General features: G+C 26.1%; 1 protein-coding gene across 1 annotated transcript in view; it reads left to right on the plus strand.

Moving 5' to 3' along the window:
* The window catches only part of LOC111617796 (multiple PDZ domain protein-like), a 144,864-nt gene that overhangs the window by 10,005 nt on the left and 114,209 nt on the right, over window positions 1–20,650 (plus strand). Inside the window, exons 4-6 of the mRNA XM_023359099.1 lie at window positions 109–210; window positions 5,018–5,227; window positions 9,412–9,496. Coding sequence (XP_023214867.1) covers window positions 109–210; window positions 5,018–5,227; window positions 9,412–9,496 — 397 coding nt within the window. The remainder of the gene's footprint in view (window positions 1–108; window positions 211–5,017; window positions 5,228–9,411; window positions 9,497–20,650) is intronic.

A 20,650-nucleotide genomic window follows, 5' to 3' on the forward strand; every position in this document is an offset into this window, starting at 1 on the left:
TGATAATATTTTGGAAAAAACCCATATCATAAATAAGTATTTTAAATTAATAATTAATTAATATATATTGAATTATTTTAATGATTCAATACTATATATTATTATTAGCCAAGGAAATTAGAAACAGAAGCAGCATCAAATAATGAATTGAAAAGTATACAGAAAATGATGAATGGAGGTACATCTAATTCAATAGAAAATATGTTTAAGGTAAAAAATATTTATCAAGAGAAATAGATTATTTCTCTATATTTTATAAAATAAACTTCTGAATTTAAAAAGAATCTATCAATTCACTATAAAATACTGATTTCATATCTCTTCTATGAAAAATATGCATAAATATCTATTTATATTTAGGCATATCTATATATCTGCAGTAAAATTATATAAGAAAAATTATATATTACAGTAACATCTCCAATTTTAAATTCAGTTAAACAAAAAAATTGTTTTAATTGTTTATTCATAATACATATAGTGACACAAAATATTTTATAATTGGTTTATTTTGTAAATAATTAAAACAAACTATCATTTAATTGGTTATTATTTTCACTTTCACTCTATATTTGTACAATGATCATTCTTCATTCATTTAGAAATAAAACTTTTAAACTTTTATAAATTTACACAAATAATAGTTTATTAAATAAGTGTTAATTATAATAAGTATTTTATTTCACTTTTTTACCTTCATTGTATTTATTTAAATTATATTTGTAAGTTAAGTGAATTCTGCTTTTAGTAATTAAAAAGAAGACTTTTAAAAATAATTCATATTACTAAAGAATAAACTGAATTTAAACATTGTAATATTAATTAAAAGTATTTTTGTTGCAGTTTTGTTAATCAGTATATAATTTAAATTGTAATTGTATTAAATTTAACAAATGATCCAGTTATACAAAAGATGTTTCATTTTTTAATCTTATGATTTTCTTTTATAATGTCTTTATAAAAGAAAAAAATAATGTTGATTAAAATTGACAGCATAATTAGAATAAAATTGATATTTAGAACATTTTATAATTATAAACACTTTTAAACTGTTTAAAAAAATGTTTATAATTATAATACTGTTTAAAAAACATCAATTTCTATAAATTACTTACCTTGTTTTAATTCTTGTATTTAAATATGGAAAGTTTTCAGATTTCTTATATTCCCATCACCTCTTCTATAATTATAACTTCATATAATGAAACAAACACAATATAATGAATTAACAATCATTTTAAATAATCTACAGTGAGAATTAAGAATATTACATTTTAATTTTTATCTCCAGAAATATCCAAAGTACAGGTAACTTGAAATATACAACAGTTATACAATATTATTTGTATTTAAAATTGTAAAAATACAAGAAATACAGGGATGGTGAAAAAGTAGGTATACCATTGAGAATCTGAGAAATAGAAATGTTTGGTGTTCATCATTATTACTTTTATTATCTTTTATTAGTTCGTATTCCTTATTTGTGATTTAATTTGTACATAAAAAGAAATTTTGTTTTTTCCTATTTTTCCCTGTATGTTTTTTCTCCATAATAGCAATTGTATACCTACTTTTGTATCCCCCCATCTAAAATGAAAAACTGTAGATATCTCCTCCTACATCAATATATCTTCTCGTTATTCAGTTCAGTCGACCCGCCCTATAACATGGGTTCCTATAGTTCGGATTCCTATATCACGGCGAAAAAATTGCGACAGTATTCGTGCAGACATGCTAAAAAAACTCCTATAATTCGGTAAAACATCATTGCCGACTTGTGTCGTGACAGGATTGGTCGAATCTAGACCACGATGAAAACAAGCTTAAGCAATGACATGGTCGAACGGTGCACACTCAGTAAGTAAACCTACAATCTTTTGTTTATGGCATAGTTTATATGGATTATTCCCAAAAAATTTATACGTATTTTGGAAATGTTGAATCGAATTAGTCTAGAATCAATTAATTTTATAGAAGAAACCTTTCAAACAGCCGTAGTTGTAAACTGAATACATGCCGGGCTGTGATTGGCTGGACTCATAGAAAATGAATTCATAAAATCTGGAATGTATCTACCGTGTTATAGGGGGTAGACTGTATATAATTATATACAACCATGCCATAGCATATAGAATCTAGAAAAATTAAACAAGAGAATTATATCACAAAAATATATGACAATAACATTAATACATAAGTTTAATTTAAATTTAAAGGATAATTATTTCTCAAACATAGAAGGAAACAATATGATTTTGAACAATTTTGGAAATATAATTTATATATACTAAATAACAAATAATAGAGATGGTGTGTAATCTTGTAAAACTTTCCTAATCTGCTCATATATCACAATATTTTTTCTTTACATTAGATGAATAATATAAAGTGAGAACATTATTTAAAAATAATTACTTAAAAAAACAATTTATAAATTGAATGTCAATTTATATAGGCTGGGTATATAAAACCTGAAGCAGGCCTGTTAAGAAAGCTGAAAATGTTTATATATGGAGTTAAAGTGTTGCTGGAATTATTTTATGGTTTCTTCTTGTCTAAAAGAATTTTAAGAAAAATCTTGATACAATTCATCTATGATTTTATATCATACTAGCAGACCCCGCCACACGTTGTTGTGGCTCAAAATGTATCTATTATAAATGTATAACACTTCCCCCGTGGGAGGGAAATTTTTCGAAAAATATCTTCTTAGTGTACATTTTCTTGACGTACCCTATTAAAACGCAAAAAACCGCATCTAAAATAGTATAAAAAGAAGCAGAGTTCTTTACAGTAAGCCTTAATTCTGTCCATCTCCCGGGGGATTTCGACATGTATATTATATAAAAACACGTGTGTATTCGAATGCAGCGTTGTGTCTAAATTTCAAAGGAATCGGTAAGAACAAACGAACATTACATTTTTATTTATATAAATAGATAGAAGATGATCTGCTTTAGTTCATTTTCACAGAAAAGCATAATGCCTCATAGAAAAGCAAACTTAGGACGTCATACTCGTAGCGCCATCTGTTGACATAAAAGCCTTAACCTAGATTGTATATTTTAATTTATATGAATGTTTAACAGAATAATATACAGCCTATGTCTACCCTGAGGTTCCATTCTAAATATTGGTGAAAGAATTTTTGAAATCGGATGAGTAGTTTCGGAGATTACCTGCTGCAAACAAACTTACAAACATTACCTCTTTATAATATTAGTATAGATGAAAACTGGGTTGTTCCTATCATAACTAGCATTTGAGGCAATGTAAAATGTGTTTATCATTGTTACTTTTACAAATTCTGTTTGCACTCATAGCATTTCATCATTAGCACAAAATGTTCACTATTGTTCAGTGCTTTTGTAAAGAAATTTTAATAATTTTATGGACTTTTAATACTACTGCATTATTAATAATAATTATCTCTGTGTCATTCGTAACTTATTCAATGAACAAATTATTAAAAACATGATCATATATTTTTTATATATAATTTTTTACAAAATTTTACACAATTGTAGAGATTTTGTCTAATAATAATTTTATCATAATAATCCTCAATAAAAAATTTTTTACTTTTATCTATAAACTAACATGAAAGTAATACTTAGATTATGAATAAAACACCAGTCTTCACCTTATGTAAGATTTGGAATTAATTATTTTATTGTATTATCATTATTATAAAAGTATCAAATTTGAAAGCATTTCTATAAATAATTTTAAGTGCAGAAATGTTGAAATAAAAATTTGGTTTTGATTACATGTACAGGTACATTATTAAAGTTATAATTTGCTAAATTGGCATATCTAAATATTTTTATAATATCATACATTTGATGTGGAATAATTTCAAACTTTTTATATTATTTTAGTGATCAAGAATAATTGATTTGAATGAAATAAAATACTAATGTTATCTTTTTAAGTTAAAGTTTGAATTTAATCTTAAAAGCTTGTTATATGATGATTTTGGATAAATCTTGTAAATCGCATTTGTTCATCTTTTAGTCTATTTGAATTTTAAAGTGCAGGGATCCCTCATGCAACATGGTACTTCTACAACACTGTTTCACTCTTAGCAGAGTTTTGGAAATTCTCTGTACAAAATTTCACAACTTTTTAATGTAAATTTCTTTATTTGATATTTTTTTTTATTCAAGTAATCATGCATGTTGTCTCAAGTTTGCCAAAGGATTTTAGAATATTGAAATTATTTTGTCAGGTTTAATTTAATGAAAATTGACAGTACCATTTCTGTTATTCCTTTCCTATCAATTAGGTATTATTGTCATTGACTTTCAGACTTTAGTTCTTAATACTATCACTATGTTTTGGTTTTATGGATTAATCTTTGCATTTAATAAAGTTTAAACATTTTTAGATAAGTGCTATTAAACTTTTTTTAAGTGTAGATAAGCAGTCATTCATAAAATGACAAATGAAATACAACAGTCTTGGTATTTGAATATAAATTCTGGAAAAAGTCACTTGGTACTCAATGGAACAAAGCAACTCATTAGAACAAATTTTCAATTAATAACATATTTTTATTTCATCATCCATAAAAGTTTTTTTGATAAAAATAAAAAAATATGAAAATGTTGATACTACTTCTGATTATGATCAACAAAATAGCTGATATGATGACAATACTTTGTAAAAAGAAAATGCCCAAGTGTAACTAAAATTAATATTAACACATAATACAGTATTTTTAATTGTGATTGTTAATTAATTGTTGATTGGAAATAAATTAGTAATTGCTTTAAAAAAACATATTTCTCTTAGTAATGAAAAAGAAAAATATATTTTTGCTAACTTCTGGAACATAATCCTGTGTTTTGCATTAGTCCTTTGCTTTGTATAGCATGAGTTCACATAACAAAGCATTTTTTGGAGTATAACTTCCATGTTACATGAGGAATACCTGTATATTTTAAATAGTTTAATTTATTTAAATCTCTATTCTTAAATTTTTTTACAATATAATAATTTTTTATACTTTTAGTTGTCTTCTGAAGAATGGCAAAATGATGATATTTTAAGTTCAGAAATATCAGATGACAAGATGCAAAGCTGGGAAGAATTAGATATTGGACCAGCTCCACCACCGCCACCTCGAACAGTTAGTAAAGCATTACATTATCCTCAGAAGTATAAATTAAAGAAATGTAAAGAGGATTCTGAAGTAATGAGCATTAATTCAAATGAATCACAGGTAGATACTCAATTTTAATGTTAAAGTACATTTTTTAAGTAAAATAATTATTACAAAAATACTGAATTATTTGCATTTTTCATAAACTATAGAGTGCACTGCACTTTTAAAAAACGGCTACTTTATCTGGGTTGCTTGCAACTAGTAATGTAAAATTAATCATATATTACTGTCCGATGTAATGATATATGCTGCTTGTAGCTTTTTATCAAGAAATTTTATAGGAGGAGAACAATTATTGCTAGCAGGTCACGTCATTATGTGGTATCAAAACAAATGAGAGTGATCGTTCAATACATATTTGTGCCTTTTGTGTTAAAAACCATCAGCTTTGGCATTGTCCCATCAGGACCAGATTTACAAGTAAAAAGCTATGTAAGTTGTTGCTTAGGGCCTCGACTTTCAAGGGGCCTCAAACATTTGTACAAAAAAGAAAATTGTCAAATTTTGTAATAAACATTTTTTTACAAACCAACAAAATATACTTTACTTTTTATTTTGTATAGTATTTCATTAATTTTTTTTATAAGAATTAACATAAGATCTTTTTTAAAAAAATTGATAAAACCAATTTTAAAAAAAAATTTTAATGGAATAAGTATAAAAATTTAATTAAATTCAGTTATAAAATAGAAGACTAGTGAAACCTCATGTCTTTTTCTTCCAATATTCATATTAAATCAGAGTCATAGTCTGATTTAATTCTTTTCTTTTTATGATTGACTTCTAAAATTGTGAAGGGTTGGTAAGGGGTTTTACAGAGTTCAGCTTAGAGCTTCGAAATGGTTAAATCTGACCCTGTATCCCACACAAAATTACTGGCATTTTACACTTTAAGAAAATATGTTTTAAAATTGACAGCATAACTTGTTTATGTAAATCTGGACAATCGGGAAATTGCCAATTCTTAACAGTTTAATCCATTCTTCAAAATTCAGAGAACCTCATAAATATAACTGACCGATTTCTGAATAATCATCTGTTTTTCATGTGGGAATAGACGAAAACTTATATCAGGCTCCCGTAAGGCTTTGAAATTGCAATTTGGAACACAACAGAAAGCTTTGTTTTTTCTATTGCTATTCATCTTTACTGCTGATAATACACAAGAATGAATCAAACAACCCATATAGGATAATTTTGTTTTTAAAGACCAGAGGGCATGCATCCGGTGAAAAATAAGAATAACCATTATAGAATTTTTCTTTTTGATAATTCATAATGTGTAATTGTAAAACAGATAATTGTAAAGATTTGGAAATCAGTTTTATGAAATTTAATAGTGTAAAGACATTATAAGATTAATATCTTGTCTTTCTCTGATCTGTATTAGTCATATTAAATTACTTGAATGTTTTTTCTTCACTTGCTGTAAGCAATAAAGTGTATTTAAATAAATATAAGGCTTCAAAAATCATTACGTATATACGTATTTTTACCGAATTTACCGGTACATTTTTAACTGATTACTGATAAACATATATGAAAGTGTATTTAAATAAATATTTGGCTTCAAAAATCATTACGTATATACGTATTTTTACCGAATTTACCGGTACATTTTTAACTGATTACTGGTAAACTAATAAACCGTTCGGCAGTAATGCAATTCCTAATTGGGATAATTGAATTGTGTTCGAAATAATTCAATATGCAAGTTAAATTGTTATTTTATTTCCAAAAAATTAACTGGTATGTGTGTATCTTTTTTCACTTACTGCTACAAAAATTTTAATATATTTAATAAATGTCGTTTAAATTATTTTAGTTTTAAANAATATTGAAAGCTTTTACTATTATTTATTATTTATGTTATTGAAAAGCTATTTACTTTTTGTGTTCACTCATAAAGTTATTGGAAACATTTTGTAACTTTGTGAAGAAAAATAATCTACAAAAGATAGCTATGAATAAGGGATTGTTTATAAATTATATAATGCTATTTTTATACGTTTCAACTGCCATTCCATTCCCTGTAATGGTCCATAATGCTATCACATATACCCGCATAATTTTTATGCAAACATGAATGTTTTTGATCTGCACAGGAGATCTTCAGGTTAAAATATTTTCAAATAGAATGTGGAAACAGAACATTCTAGAAGAATGTTCTATTTTTGCATTTGTTTGTGTTTGCATAAAAATATCCTGGAATTTCTTTTAAGATTTATATGTGTACTGTTTTTATATCCTAAATATGTCAAGCTCCATCTCTCATCATTTGGCTACTTTGTTGTGGGCCTTATTGAACTCCTGAAGGACTTGATTAAAAGATTGCCTTCTTGGTACCTACAGGGCAGAAAGAGGGGAAAAAAGCCAGATGATATCAAGCCCCAACCAAAGCTATCAGATGGTTAAGCTAGCAGAATGAGACAGTACTGATAATTATGCCAAACCAAAAACTTTGCCATTATTCTAAGTAAACATTGAACAGATTCAAAAACTGAATGCACTTTTGTTACTTGTTGACTATACATTGAATAATATCATAAAGTACTCAGCAAATCATTATACATATACAAATACTTAACACCTTATTCTTGCCGAGAAATATAATTTATTTGAACAAACTAACATTTTCAGCCTGATTCACAGGCCATCTTCAGGTTTAGAATACATTTGAATTAAAATTCCATCAATGGAATACAAAATTTAAATTCAAAATTAAATAAGGTACAATTAAANATTTGTATAGACTTGTTTAATCACATCTTACAGAATGCTCTACTAAGTTATATAACAAACAATTTAAAGTTATAATTATTGTCTCTTAAAATATAGACTTGTCCTTTTTTTTTTTTTGATTTTGAATTGCCTGAGGACGACATATACATTTACGTTGAAAGCGCTTGCAAGATTAAAATATTCTTTTTAATTCTCTTTAATGCCTCCTAGTCTGAATTAACAGAATTTTCCTTTTATCTAAAAGATATTGTTATTGGTCAACTATTTATTAATAAGTATATCACATAAAAGTTGTTACAGCTATAAAGTTCTGATTGCTAAACAAAGTATTGTATATTTATGAATAAAGGTGTCTTTGGTTTTAAGATAAATAATAATTAACAAAAATATGAACAAGTTAAAAATTTAATTACTTTAAAAGAATTGTTTTAAAGTTATTGGTTATATTTATTAATAAATATGATTATAATCTCATTTTTCTATTATCATATTTTTATATTCATTATTATATTCTACATTATTGTATAAAAAAGCTTATATTTTTTATGACAGTTTTTAGTTTAAATATCTCATTTGAAAAATAATGATAAACTTTTGGTCATTTTGCTCAAAACAAAGCCAAAAACTCAGCATATAGCCTATTTGCCAATACATTTCTGATATTAGTAAAATAATTTGTTAATAAACAAACTAAAAAGAACTAGAAGCCAGTTATATCAGGTTATACAATGTGTCTAATACTTTCAAATTATAATATTAGTGTTGAGTATTAACAATTCAGTCATTCTGAAGAAAATATGCAGCTTTTTTGCAGCTATGGATTTTACATTGTCTGGTTTGCTCTTTTACTGTTATCTTTTATCCCGTTAGCAAATTTTACATCAACAGCAGTATATAATATTCACTAATAAATATTGAAAAAAATATGACACGATTTCTCAAGGAAAAATATCATTCTGTATTATTTATTTTTATAAATTTTATACACAAAATAATTCTTTCTGTAAGAGATAAGTTATGGAGATATTTTGATAGTAATTTCTTACAGTTTCTTTGAATTTTTGTGAATTGGTTGAGAACAGAGATATATTTTGTTTACTTCATTACCATTTCATATCTTCATTATTACTTCATCAAATTACATAACCAGAAACGATGTAAACTTTTTCAGTAATCCAGTATCCAATGCATAATTATTGCAATCCTAAATAAACAAATAAATAAAATTGAACTTAGAGTAGTTTATTATAAGATATAACACAATCTAAACAAAAATTTTAATTAAACAAAGCTTTCACTTGAGTTTCTATAAAAAAAAAGCTTTGATATACTATATTTAAAAAATAAAACAATTTCTGTTCATTTTAATCATAAACTGCTTTTCTGCTTCAATTTTTATAGATATAAAGATATGTAACTTCTAATAATCTCTAATATTTTATATAAAATAATCTTTATATAAAGTTATTTTAATTATTAATTTTTTAATGAATTTTTAGTTTGATTCAGACAGTGAAACTAAGACAAGTTTAGAAATGGAAGATAAAGATATGAATTTTGAAAGTGAATATGGATATTCAATACGTAAGTAATTTAATTATCATAATTGTCAATAAAATGTTATAAAAAAGAAGAAAACTAAACTTGAATATTCTTGTCATTAAATCAGAAGTCTTCATATATAATTAAATTTATAATATATCATCAGGTTTTCAATAGTATTAATAACAAAAAAGAAAATCAGTAAAGAAAAATAAATAACTTTTTGATTTGTAGTACTGAAATTTTTATTTTGATTAAACACATCAATTTTAGGAATTGTAATATGAAAATTAATTTTTCAGATATTTATATTTATAATTTTATATATATGTTACTGCTAAAGCTCGAAAGCCATTAATGTGTATATTACTTAGCTAATTTGCAGATTAACTAGGGTGATCCGTTAAAGTTGCGAAAATTGTTTCATTTCTCAAATTATCTAGGTAACGTGCAGAGTATCTAAGTAATCTGCACATTACCTACTAGGCACTCGGTAGAGTGAAAATAAGAACTTTGCTGGAACAATAGCAATGTTTCTGTACGCTTAAATTAACATAATGTTGTTTATTTAATTTTCAATATCTAAAGAATCAAGTTAATACAATCAAACAATCAACAAATTAGTTAACAGAATCAATCATCAATCAAGTAAAAAACTGTAATACAAAAAATCAAACGGTTTAAAATATTATTACAATTAGGGAAATGGGGGGTTATATATACTTACCACCTATTTAGATTAACTTAATTTAGATTACCACCTATGGAATTTCAGAACTTTGAGTATATATCTGAACTGAGGGAATCGAGACGAGTTCAACAATACCCTACTTTTGGACCAGAGACAAAAAATAAGAAAGTTATCATACTTTTTCTGGCGATCGCATGATAAAATTTTGCATTAATGTTACCTTTGGTGACTAAAATGGCGGCTCGTCTCTGATTTCAACAAACCAAAGAAAGAAAACAGTGGAGACGCATGTTCTAACCTAACCTAACCTAACCTATTCTAATAAATTACNTTTTTTCTATTGTATAAAAATACAGTGACACATCAACTTTGAACAGTTGTAAATATATGAATGAGTTGACAGATCTACATGAAACTTCACGTGTTCATAAAAAAGTAGTACCATTTTTAAAGAAATAAAGCCACAAACCTACTAGCACTATCTCTTATCAAACAACAAAACTTATTGAACAACCTAGTATTTTATTCCAAATAAAATTTCAAGAAAATTATTTAAAAACTTTTATAACTATTAATATATTCAGTCTTACAGCTATTCAGTTTTATTATTAATATATATTTTTATTAACAATAAAAAGACATTTATAACTTTCATATTTCTTTCCTTAATTTGTATTTAATTATTCATTACTCTAAATTACAAGATATATTTAATTGGTAAATGTTTTGCAATAAGAAAGATGGTTCTTGGTTGTCTAATGTAGGAGTCATAACAAACTACAGTGTATATATGTTACTGCTAAAGCTCGAAAGCCATTAATGTGTATATTACTTAGCTAATTTGCAGATTAACTAGGGTGATCCGTTAAAGTTGCGAAAATTGTTTCATTTCTCAAATTATCTAGGTAACGTGCAGAGTATCTAAGTAATCTGCACATTACCTACTAGGCACTCGGTAGAGTGAAAATAAGAACTTTGCTGGAACAATAGCAATGTTTCTGTACGCTTAAATTAACATAATGTTGTTTATTTAATTTTCAATATCTAAAGAATCAAGTTAATACAATCAAACAATCAACAAATTAGTTAACAGAATCAATCATCAATCAAGTAAAAAACTGTAATACAAAAAATCAAACGGTTTAAAATATTATTACAATTAGGGAAATGGGGGGTTATATATACTTACCACCTATTTAGATTAACTTAATTTAGATTACCACCTATGGAATTTCAGAACTTTGAGTATATATCTGAACTGAGGGAATCGAGACGAGTTCAACAATACCCTACTTTTGGACCAGAGACAAAAAATAAGAAAGTTATCATACTTTTTCTGGCGATCGCATGATAAAATTTTGCATTAATGTTACCTTTGGTGACTAAAATGGCGGCTCGTCTCTGATTTCAACAAACCAAAGAAAGAAAACAGTGGAGACGCATGTTCTAACCTAACCTAACCTAACCTAACCTATTCTAATAAATTACCATAATTATTACCAACCAAATTATTAGAATAGGTTAGGTTAGGTTAGGTTAGAACGTGCGTCTCCACTGTTTTCTTTCTTTGGTTTGCTGGAATCAGGCGAGCCGCCATTTTAGTCACCATAGGTAACATTAACTAATTGTGCTTACTTATTATTGCGTGCTTGTCACAAAAACCAATTGCTATGTAATTCAGTCACCAATCTTTAGACAAAGATTGGTGACTGAATTACATAGCAATTGGTTTTTGTGACAAGCACGCCTATTTGTGGTACATTTATTTGTGGCAAAGATCTTATTTTCACTTTACCGAGTGCCTAGTAGGTAATGTGCAGATTACCTAGATACTCTGCACATTACCTAAGTAATTTGAGAAATGGAACAATTTTCGCAACTTTAACGGATCACCCTAGTTAATCTGCAAATTAGCTAGATAATGTACTCATTAACGGCTTTTGAGCTTTAGCGGTAACATATATATTGTGTAATTTTGTGAGATTAGAAAACTTTTATCAGTATGTCAACATAATACAATTAATTAGATATATGCTATATTATATAGAATTAAATAATTAAAGTACAATACAAAAAATTTGTTGAAACATTTGAATGGAACTTTATTTTTAAATTTTTAGTTTTTCTGTTAATGATGGTAGTTTTTTCTTTTTTTCAACTTTCCGTGTTGTTATATTAAACTATCTTAGTTTGATTAAATTATATATTTTTGACTTGAATCAATTAAAGTAATACTTTTTCACATATTTTATCAAACTAAATCTATTATATTTGAGTAATGTTATTGTGGCAATATGTAATTGAAGTAGAAATGAAATATTATTGAATTTTCTAGCTTATTAGAATTGAACAATAATAGTAATAGCTATGGCGTATTAAACTGTTTTGTTTCTACAGTGACATGACATATCACTACTTTGGAAGAAAACCGGCATAACTCAAAAAAGTGCGATTTTTCAATTATATCAAAATCAAAATGTAGTAAATTTTTATGTGGAAGAGTGTCACAAAAGTAACTTGCGTATTCAGCCACTAGGGAGCAGTTATATGGGAGATAAGTGATATTCAGTTAAACTTTGGTTAAATCTTTGCATGGGATTTTCTCAAAACTAGTAATTTCTAGTTGTGCCAGTTTTCTTCCAAAGTAGCAATATATATATATAACTAGCTGTTACTCGCAGCTTTGCCCATGCGGATTTTGCAAGCAAACCTCATTTATATTTAGTATTTCAACAACCATAGTAATTGTTATATAACACCTGCCGCTGAGAATGATGAGAATTGCTGAGAATCAAACGAACTATTTTCAATTTGATAAATTTTCTGGAACGTTTACAATCGTTCTATAATCGAATCAATATGCAATAACAAATTCGAATTTAAAACGGTTCAAACATTTTTAAAATCGAAATATATAAAAATATTTATAACAATGTCTGAAATGTTATTAATTTAATACACCTAAGTACTCGATGAAGACTAAATCCTCTCCCTCTCCCCCCTGCGGGAAAATTTCGAAAAATCCCTTCTTAGTGTGCATTGCCATGGTATACCCTACTAAAACGCAGATAAAAACAAAAAATCGCATCTAAAATAGTACAGTGGAAGTCGTCGTTCCAGTTAAGCCTTAATGCTCTCCCTCTTCCCCCCACGGGGGAATTTCAAAAAATCCCTTCTTAGTGAGCGTTTCCATGATGTACCCTAACTGTGTACTAAATTTCACCTCTTTAGGTTAAGCGGTTTGCTCAGGGTGATGATGAATCAGTGAGTGAGTGAGTCATTCATTCATTCAGCTCTAATTTTAAATCAAATAGCACAATAATAAGAAAAAAACAAATATTAAGTGTAACTTCTACAGATTTTTGTTTTATACTTAATTATCAGAATTATAGTTTAAGCAAACAAACAAATTAATCACAAGTAAATTAAGTAAATATTCTAGCTGGCAAAGCCATATTAACACATGAACCTGTACAGAATTAAATAAACAATTATTATTTTGCATTCTTCTCTTCAACATTTTTCTTGTGATGAATTCATCATTATTATTGCAAACATCTGACGACTGAAACAGAGCAGTACATCTAATAGTCTTCTCACCATCACTAAATCTTTCACTGTCACTTCTCATATACTGTTCTGTAGTAACATACCAATTTCATTTGTCATAGTATATCTTACCTCCTCATCATAATTAACATCAGTTCTCAATATTTAAGTATATTGACTACATAGAACATAATCAATCACTGCACTTTGACTCTCAAATAACAACCATCAAACAAAACTTCTTTCTTTGGCAATACTTAACATGTTGCTTTTACAGTACACTTATATACCAAGTGCTTTCATCCAAAATCAAAGCTGAAACTGATAACTTGTAAAATCAAAACCATTCATATCCAATTTGTTCATATCCATTCATATCCAATTTGTTCATTATACCCAGCAAATGGGTATAATGAACAAATGTTTTTGGTTTATTTTATAAACATGCTTCACGTTTCAAACTACAAAATTTTGAAATTCTAAATTGGAATTTTTCAAACATTCATTGACATTATTTATAAAATTTTTAGAATATTATAATTTTGTATACAGAAAGACATATTTGAAAATGTATTTTATATACTAATGAAAAACTGAGTGCATAAAATAAAATATAAATAATAAAAAATCTAATAAAAATAAAAATACAATTAAAGTGAGCAATAAGAATTCAATATGCCTACATTTTTTCATGTATGATTAATCTGCAGGTTTATCAAAGAACAGCCAAGCATTCTGAATTTTTATGGTCTATATAAGTATTTTTTACTGTGGTCTTGAATATCTCTGTTTCAAGTGTTCTTAAGCAATGTTTATCATAGACTCATTTTATTATTTTTGTTTCATTTAGATTCACAGACAGCAGGTTCATAAAATAAATCAAAAACATTTGTTCATTAAACACAATTGCTGGAAAAATGTGAATGGTTTTGATTTTACAAGTGCTTTCAGAGCTGTGCTCCATCTTCAGGATTTCATACTCTTTGCCATTTTCATTTTGGGATGATAATAGCAAAGTTAAGTTTAAAATGGAAATGTAATTTTCACATTAAATCTGATAAGATACCAGTATGGTTATATCTTCTAAATTCATTAGTCTGGAAGTGAAAATCAGATGAAGGTCTGGTAGCGTAATGCATTTGCATGATAAGCTGAAGTTGCATGTTGACTTCTACTTTGGAGAGATCTTTCCTTTCAGAATAATCTAAATTAATTACAGTGTAATTTGAATGCTTCAGAGTTTGAATGCAAAATTTGACAAAAATTTGCCTTGGAATTCAAATGATGCTTCAAAGTTTGATCTTCATGCACAGTGAAAAAATGCACTTGAAGCACAAACACAATCTGTCATGTCCCAGTCCTCTCTCACTCTTGCATTATGCTTGTATGTTTTCAGTGTTTTTTTCAGTTTATTTTTGCTGTGTTTGATTGTATATATTGTATTGTGTGTTATTCATCAATTCTTAACAATTTCTTCCTTCAATTTTTCTTTGAGAGCTTTTGGTCATCCCATACGTTTTGTATTCTTTAGTTCAAAATCTCCGAAACAGAACTTTTTAAACCATATTTAGCATGTTCAAAGTTTAGGAGCATCTTCCCTACACATATTACAATTTTTTAACTGTTTGTATGGTATTATATTCTTTCCAAAACTCATACAGCATAATATGCCTGGTATGCATTTTATTTGAAGACATTACTTGATTTTATTCAAACAAAATGTGAAGTAAAAAGTTTTAAGAAAACTTATAAACAAAGAATACCATCTCACATTATCTATTATATGTTATATTTAACAACTATCATAATTAAATCACACATCTATGTTAAGATGCAAAAGCTCAGTGTGTGACCAGAAAATGCAATTTTCATTTTATTATACAGTATTTACATATTTTATTTATTGTTTTCATATTTTAATTTATTATTAGAGCATTTAATTGTTATTTTTACCTTAAATTATGTGTATTTGATGTTTTAAGTTTATGGAATTGGGTATTGTTTAGGGTCTGGGAATGAATTAATTCACTTTCCATTATTTCTAATAGGAAAAATTGATTCAGACTTTGAACAATTCAGAGTTTGTGACCTCCTGGAATGAATTAAATTCAAAGAATGAGGCACCACTGAAATTTAAATTCTAATTATTAAATTTAATACAAAATGGATGCTTAATTGCCTACCTTTAGTCCAAATTACAAAATACTTACTCATATATGTATATCTAAGCTTTATGTATAAGTATATATATTGTATAAATGTAAGCTCTCAAATATATAATCAATAACTATCTAAATAAACTCTGTTTGATCTCATTTAAAGTTATACATATACAGTAGATATTAATCAAGAAGTTTAGAGAGTAAGATTGTTCAGAGAAATGTGAAAAGAAAATATATGATTCACAAGAAGAGATCATATTCAAAATTTATAAATTTTAAAATTTATAAATTTATAAGGGAACATCCACAAATCAAATAGCCCAATCTTTTACGAATTTTGACCCCCTCCCTCATCTCGGTTATTCTTTGTGACCAGACAAGTGACCCCCTATCTCTAAAACTACATAAGAAAGCTAAATTTCAAATAATTTTATTTACTTTGTTTTTAATTTAAACATTAAGTGTTTTTTTTTTCTGTTTAAATGTTCTAGCTCTTTTAACTTTTAGAATTTACATTATATTACATAAAACTATAAAATATGTATTTTTATTTAATGTTATCAAGCTTCTAATCTAAGAACTTATCAAACCTTTTGGGTATAAACCAATAAACAAAAATATCAATAAAAATGAGTGTAATAAAAAGAAAAAATGTATATTTAATGTATAGTATTCACCAAATGTGAATATAGTTATATACAATGTAGCAAAATCAAAAATTTTTTATATATGTTTATATGCAAAATGTGTATAAAGATGTGTTATAATTATGGTTTTTCTTTTTAAAAGTAATGTAGTTGTAAAAGAACTTTTAACCTGAAAAGTATGTACTTTAAAACTGAAGGGGGTCAGAATTATCCAAAATACATATTTAGTAAAGTATAACAGCCAAAAAAGTCTCTTGGTTTCGAATTGAAAACACTTCTCAAAAGGTGTGATAAATTCTCAGATTAGAAGCCAATATAGAAGTTTGATAACATTAAATTTCAAAAGAAGGACAAGAGACAAATTTTTATGTTGTTTTATAACTATATGTTATGTTGTTTTAATTTTTTATGATAATGAATTAAGTCAAATAATAATAATTGTGCAATAATCAGTGGTGCAGCAACTTTATGCTGCTGCTGCATCACTGGTTATTGATAAATATTGCTGATTTATTCTTCCTTCTGTTCAGTGTTGTTTCTGCTAATAGTTTCTCTGTTACTGTTGTTTTCCAAACACATTATATCATGTCTGTAACGGCTGTTATACATGGTAAGGAAATCCTTTGAGGATTAACCGTGATTTTTATTTCTATCTATCCATTTTTAAATAAAAATAATTCTTTATACGTTGGGAGATATTTTAATAAGTTTTGTAAATTACTATGTTCGATCCAGCCAGTTATATCCGAGTTTTTTTCGTCTGTTAAGCATATCCTTTGAGGATTTCCTTACCATGTATACCAGCCTTAACACACTTTTAACAGATAACATGCTAAATTGCAATTGAAAAATTTTTTTTAAATTTGTGAACCTAAGGAGTAAATTAATAGCTTTAAAAATTAATTTATTTTACAGCTACAATTATAACAATAGACAGATTAAAGTATAAATGAATTGTTTGGCTAGATATTATGATAAATAATTGTTGATAGATAAATAAAAAAAACATGAATACTGTATTTAAATTCAAAATAATGAATAATAATTAAAAAAATATATGCACAGAAGATGATCAGATAAAATTAATAATTTTATTAAATAGACTAATTCTGTAAGGATTAATTTTAGTTTTTATCTATATATAATAAGTTAATATAGTTAATTATAAATATATAATTCTTCTAAATATTGTGACCAATACAAATTTCATAAAAGTGGAAGTTATAACTTATTGTTCATAGTAGGATGTTTCATTTATTTAGTTAGAAAAAACCAATAAAGATAATGTAATGAATTGCATGAAATGCTCATACTTCTGTTACTTCAATAATGTAATGTACTGTACTCTAATTTATTAAATTGTTTAAATATAGTTTTCTAATTATCATTTTGATAAAATATGAATTAGAAAAACTGTAATATGAATAATATTTATTTATTATTGTAAATTTCAGTAAATTTTTATAAACTTTTTAATTAAGAAAAGCTTTGATTTATAGATTATTCCTATAAATCAATACTGTGAAATACAAAATCTGAAAAAATAATTGAAAACTAAAGTAAATAAATAATACTTGAATATGATAATTAAAATATACAATATTTATCCTTTGTATTTCTGCTCTTAGCAATATATATCAAAACTTTTTGTAATTTTTCTGTGTCCATTATAAAATTTCGTTATAACTTTGTTATTTATACCAGAAAAGAGATGAAAAGATTAATATAATACAGTGTGTGATCAGTTAATGAATATAATCCATTCCAAGACTTTGTTCGTTATCCAAAATGTTCATTAACCGATTATCGATTTACCATAGGTTTTTATGGGAATTTGATTAATTCATTCTAGAGACTCCAAAAAATTAAAAATATATACTTTATTTTTATATTTTTTATTTATTATATTTATTTTTATGTAATAGTAAAAATACATATATATGCAGTCTTGCATTTTTATTAGTCATGTTTTTTCCATTTGTGGGGGTTAAAGAATCTGTCTAATGTCGATTGCTTCTCNATTTCAATAAAATGTGTCTAAAAGGCCAAAAATAATAATAAAGTAACAAATAGTAGCAGAATAGGATTTATTCAGAAGGGGATCTAGAGTCAAATACGATAAAAATCTTATCAGAAAATGCAGATTACATTTAAAAATATATACTATACTGTTTGATGTATATGTATATATCTCTTTTGACATTTATTATTAAAAATAAATTCCTTTCCATTAGTATTAATAATTAAAATTTACATTACAGAAATACTGTATATTTTAGTAGTACAGATAACAATAGTATCGCGTAGAAGCCTATATATTATTCTTTAATGAACTATATATACGGAAGTAAATACTTCAAACTGACGTTAGTAAAAGTGATATATTAGTTAGTTCCTTAAATAATTATGATCGTGATCTTCAAATTGTAGATCAAATGTGAAAACCATGGAAGTTCACTAAAATGAATTGTTATGAGTAGCCTATTGAAAATTTATAGAATATTTTCTATTGATATGTAATACAGTATTTAATATATTCTCTAATGACCAACAAAAACATATGCTAAAAAATCTGTTTAAAAAACAATTAGGTTAAAAGTCAAACCTCTGAACAACGGCCATTGATGAGAACATGAAAAAATGGCAGAGTTCCGAAGTTATTTTGTACGCATTTCAAAAACAAATGGTCCTAAAAAGTAAACGTCGTTTAGAGGTAGCCATTATTAGTGATTCGACTGTAGTATCCATACTAGATTGTTTGATATTATCACTGACTTGTGGTTAAGGAGTAAAAAAATTTCGCATTCTAATAATTATTTTTTCTTTATTTTTTAAATTGTTTTAGAGATGGGCGAATAACACTTTTCTCGAATTCGAATGGTAAATTAACCAGAACTCAAATACTCGAGTACTCCAAATATAAGACAATTAAGTTCACTAAGAATTTAAGAACTTAATTACCTTATATAAGCCTAACTTATTTAGTTAATTATTTATTTCGATATATAAATAAATTAATAAAGAAAAACAATTTTCTAAATTTTAAGGAATGAAACGCCAATTACTTTTGACTAAGAATTCCTCCTTTTGTTAATTAGAAACTACACCTGTATAATAAGTCCTATTCATAATAAGTCATGGACAATATAAAAAATAAAATTCAAAACGTTATTTTTAAAACATGGCGGCAAATATGGTTTATTGAACCATCCGCAATACAATCATCGTGCATATGTTAATAAAAGGTACTTATTAATTATTCAGATCTGTTTTTGAGTTTTCCCTCTCCCTATGAGTATAATCCACCACTGTTACTGCACGTATGGCGTGATATTGGAGATATTTTTAGTATTCGCGCATCTTTATTTTTTTTAAATACTGTAGCGAAAACTAATATAAGAAATATACCCAAATTAATAATAGAGATCAATAATAAATGAGATAATTGAATAAACATTTATGACTAACTTTAAAATAAAATTTATACTTAATATATTTAGGGGAAATGGATAAACTTAAAACAATAACAGAAGTCGTTGGTAAAGTGCCAATTAGTTAAGAATATAAACAGATGCACCTGCTAAATAATGCATATAATTTAGTAAAGGGACAATAATAATTATTGTAATACAGTATTGATAAATGATAACTAATGTTTTATGAACTATGTTTGTTAGCGATATTTGTAATTACAATTCATGTTATTCATTATTATATTTGAATTCATATCTAAAACATGCTACTAAATTTAGCGGGGAAATATACCAATTTATTTTTTTAAAATAAATTATATATATATTACCAACGACCAACTTTACCACTTTACCAACGACTTCTGTTATCTGTATGTATATATATATATATATATTATAAATTATTTATTAAAAAAATAAATACATAGCCTATATTTATTAGATATGAATTCAAGTCTAATAATGAATAACAGGTCATAATATAATTTAACTTATATGATTTTGATAATCTTCCGGATTTTTTCAATGTATAATAATTCTTATCATTCCTGTGAATGATTAAAAACTGAATACTGCTCTGTAAGTAAACTTCAATTTAGTTCTTTTAAATGCTTTGAAACACGTATTTTGCAAAGGAAACTAATCTGTTAGAAATATTTTTGGATTCCATCTCT

The sequence above is a fragment of the Centruroides sculpturatus genome, unplaced genomic scaffold (genome assembly GCF_000671375.1).
Source record: "Centruroides sculpturatus isolate CEXI.00-Female unplaced genomic scaffold, Cexi_2.0 scaffold277, whole genome shotgun sequence".
In the NCBI taxonomy this organism is placed as follows: Eukaryota; Metazoa; Arthropoda; class Arachnida; order Scorpiones; family Buthidae; genus Centruroides; species Centruroides sculpturatus.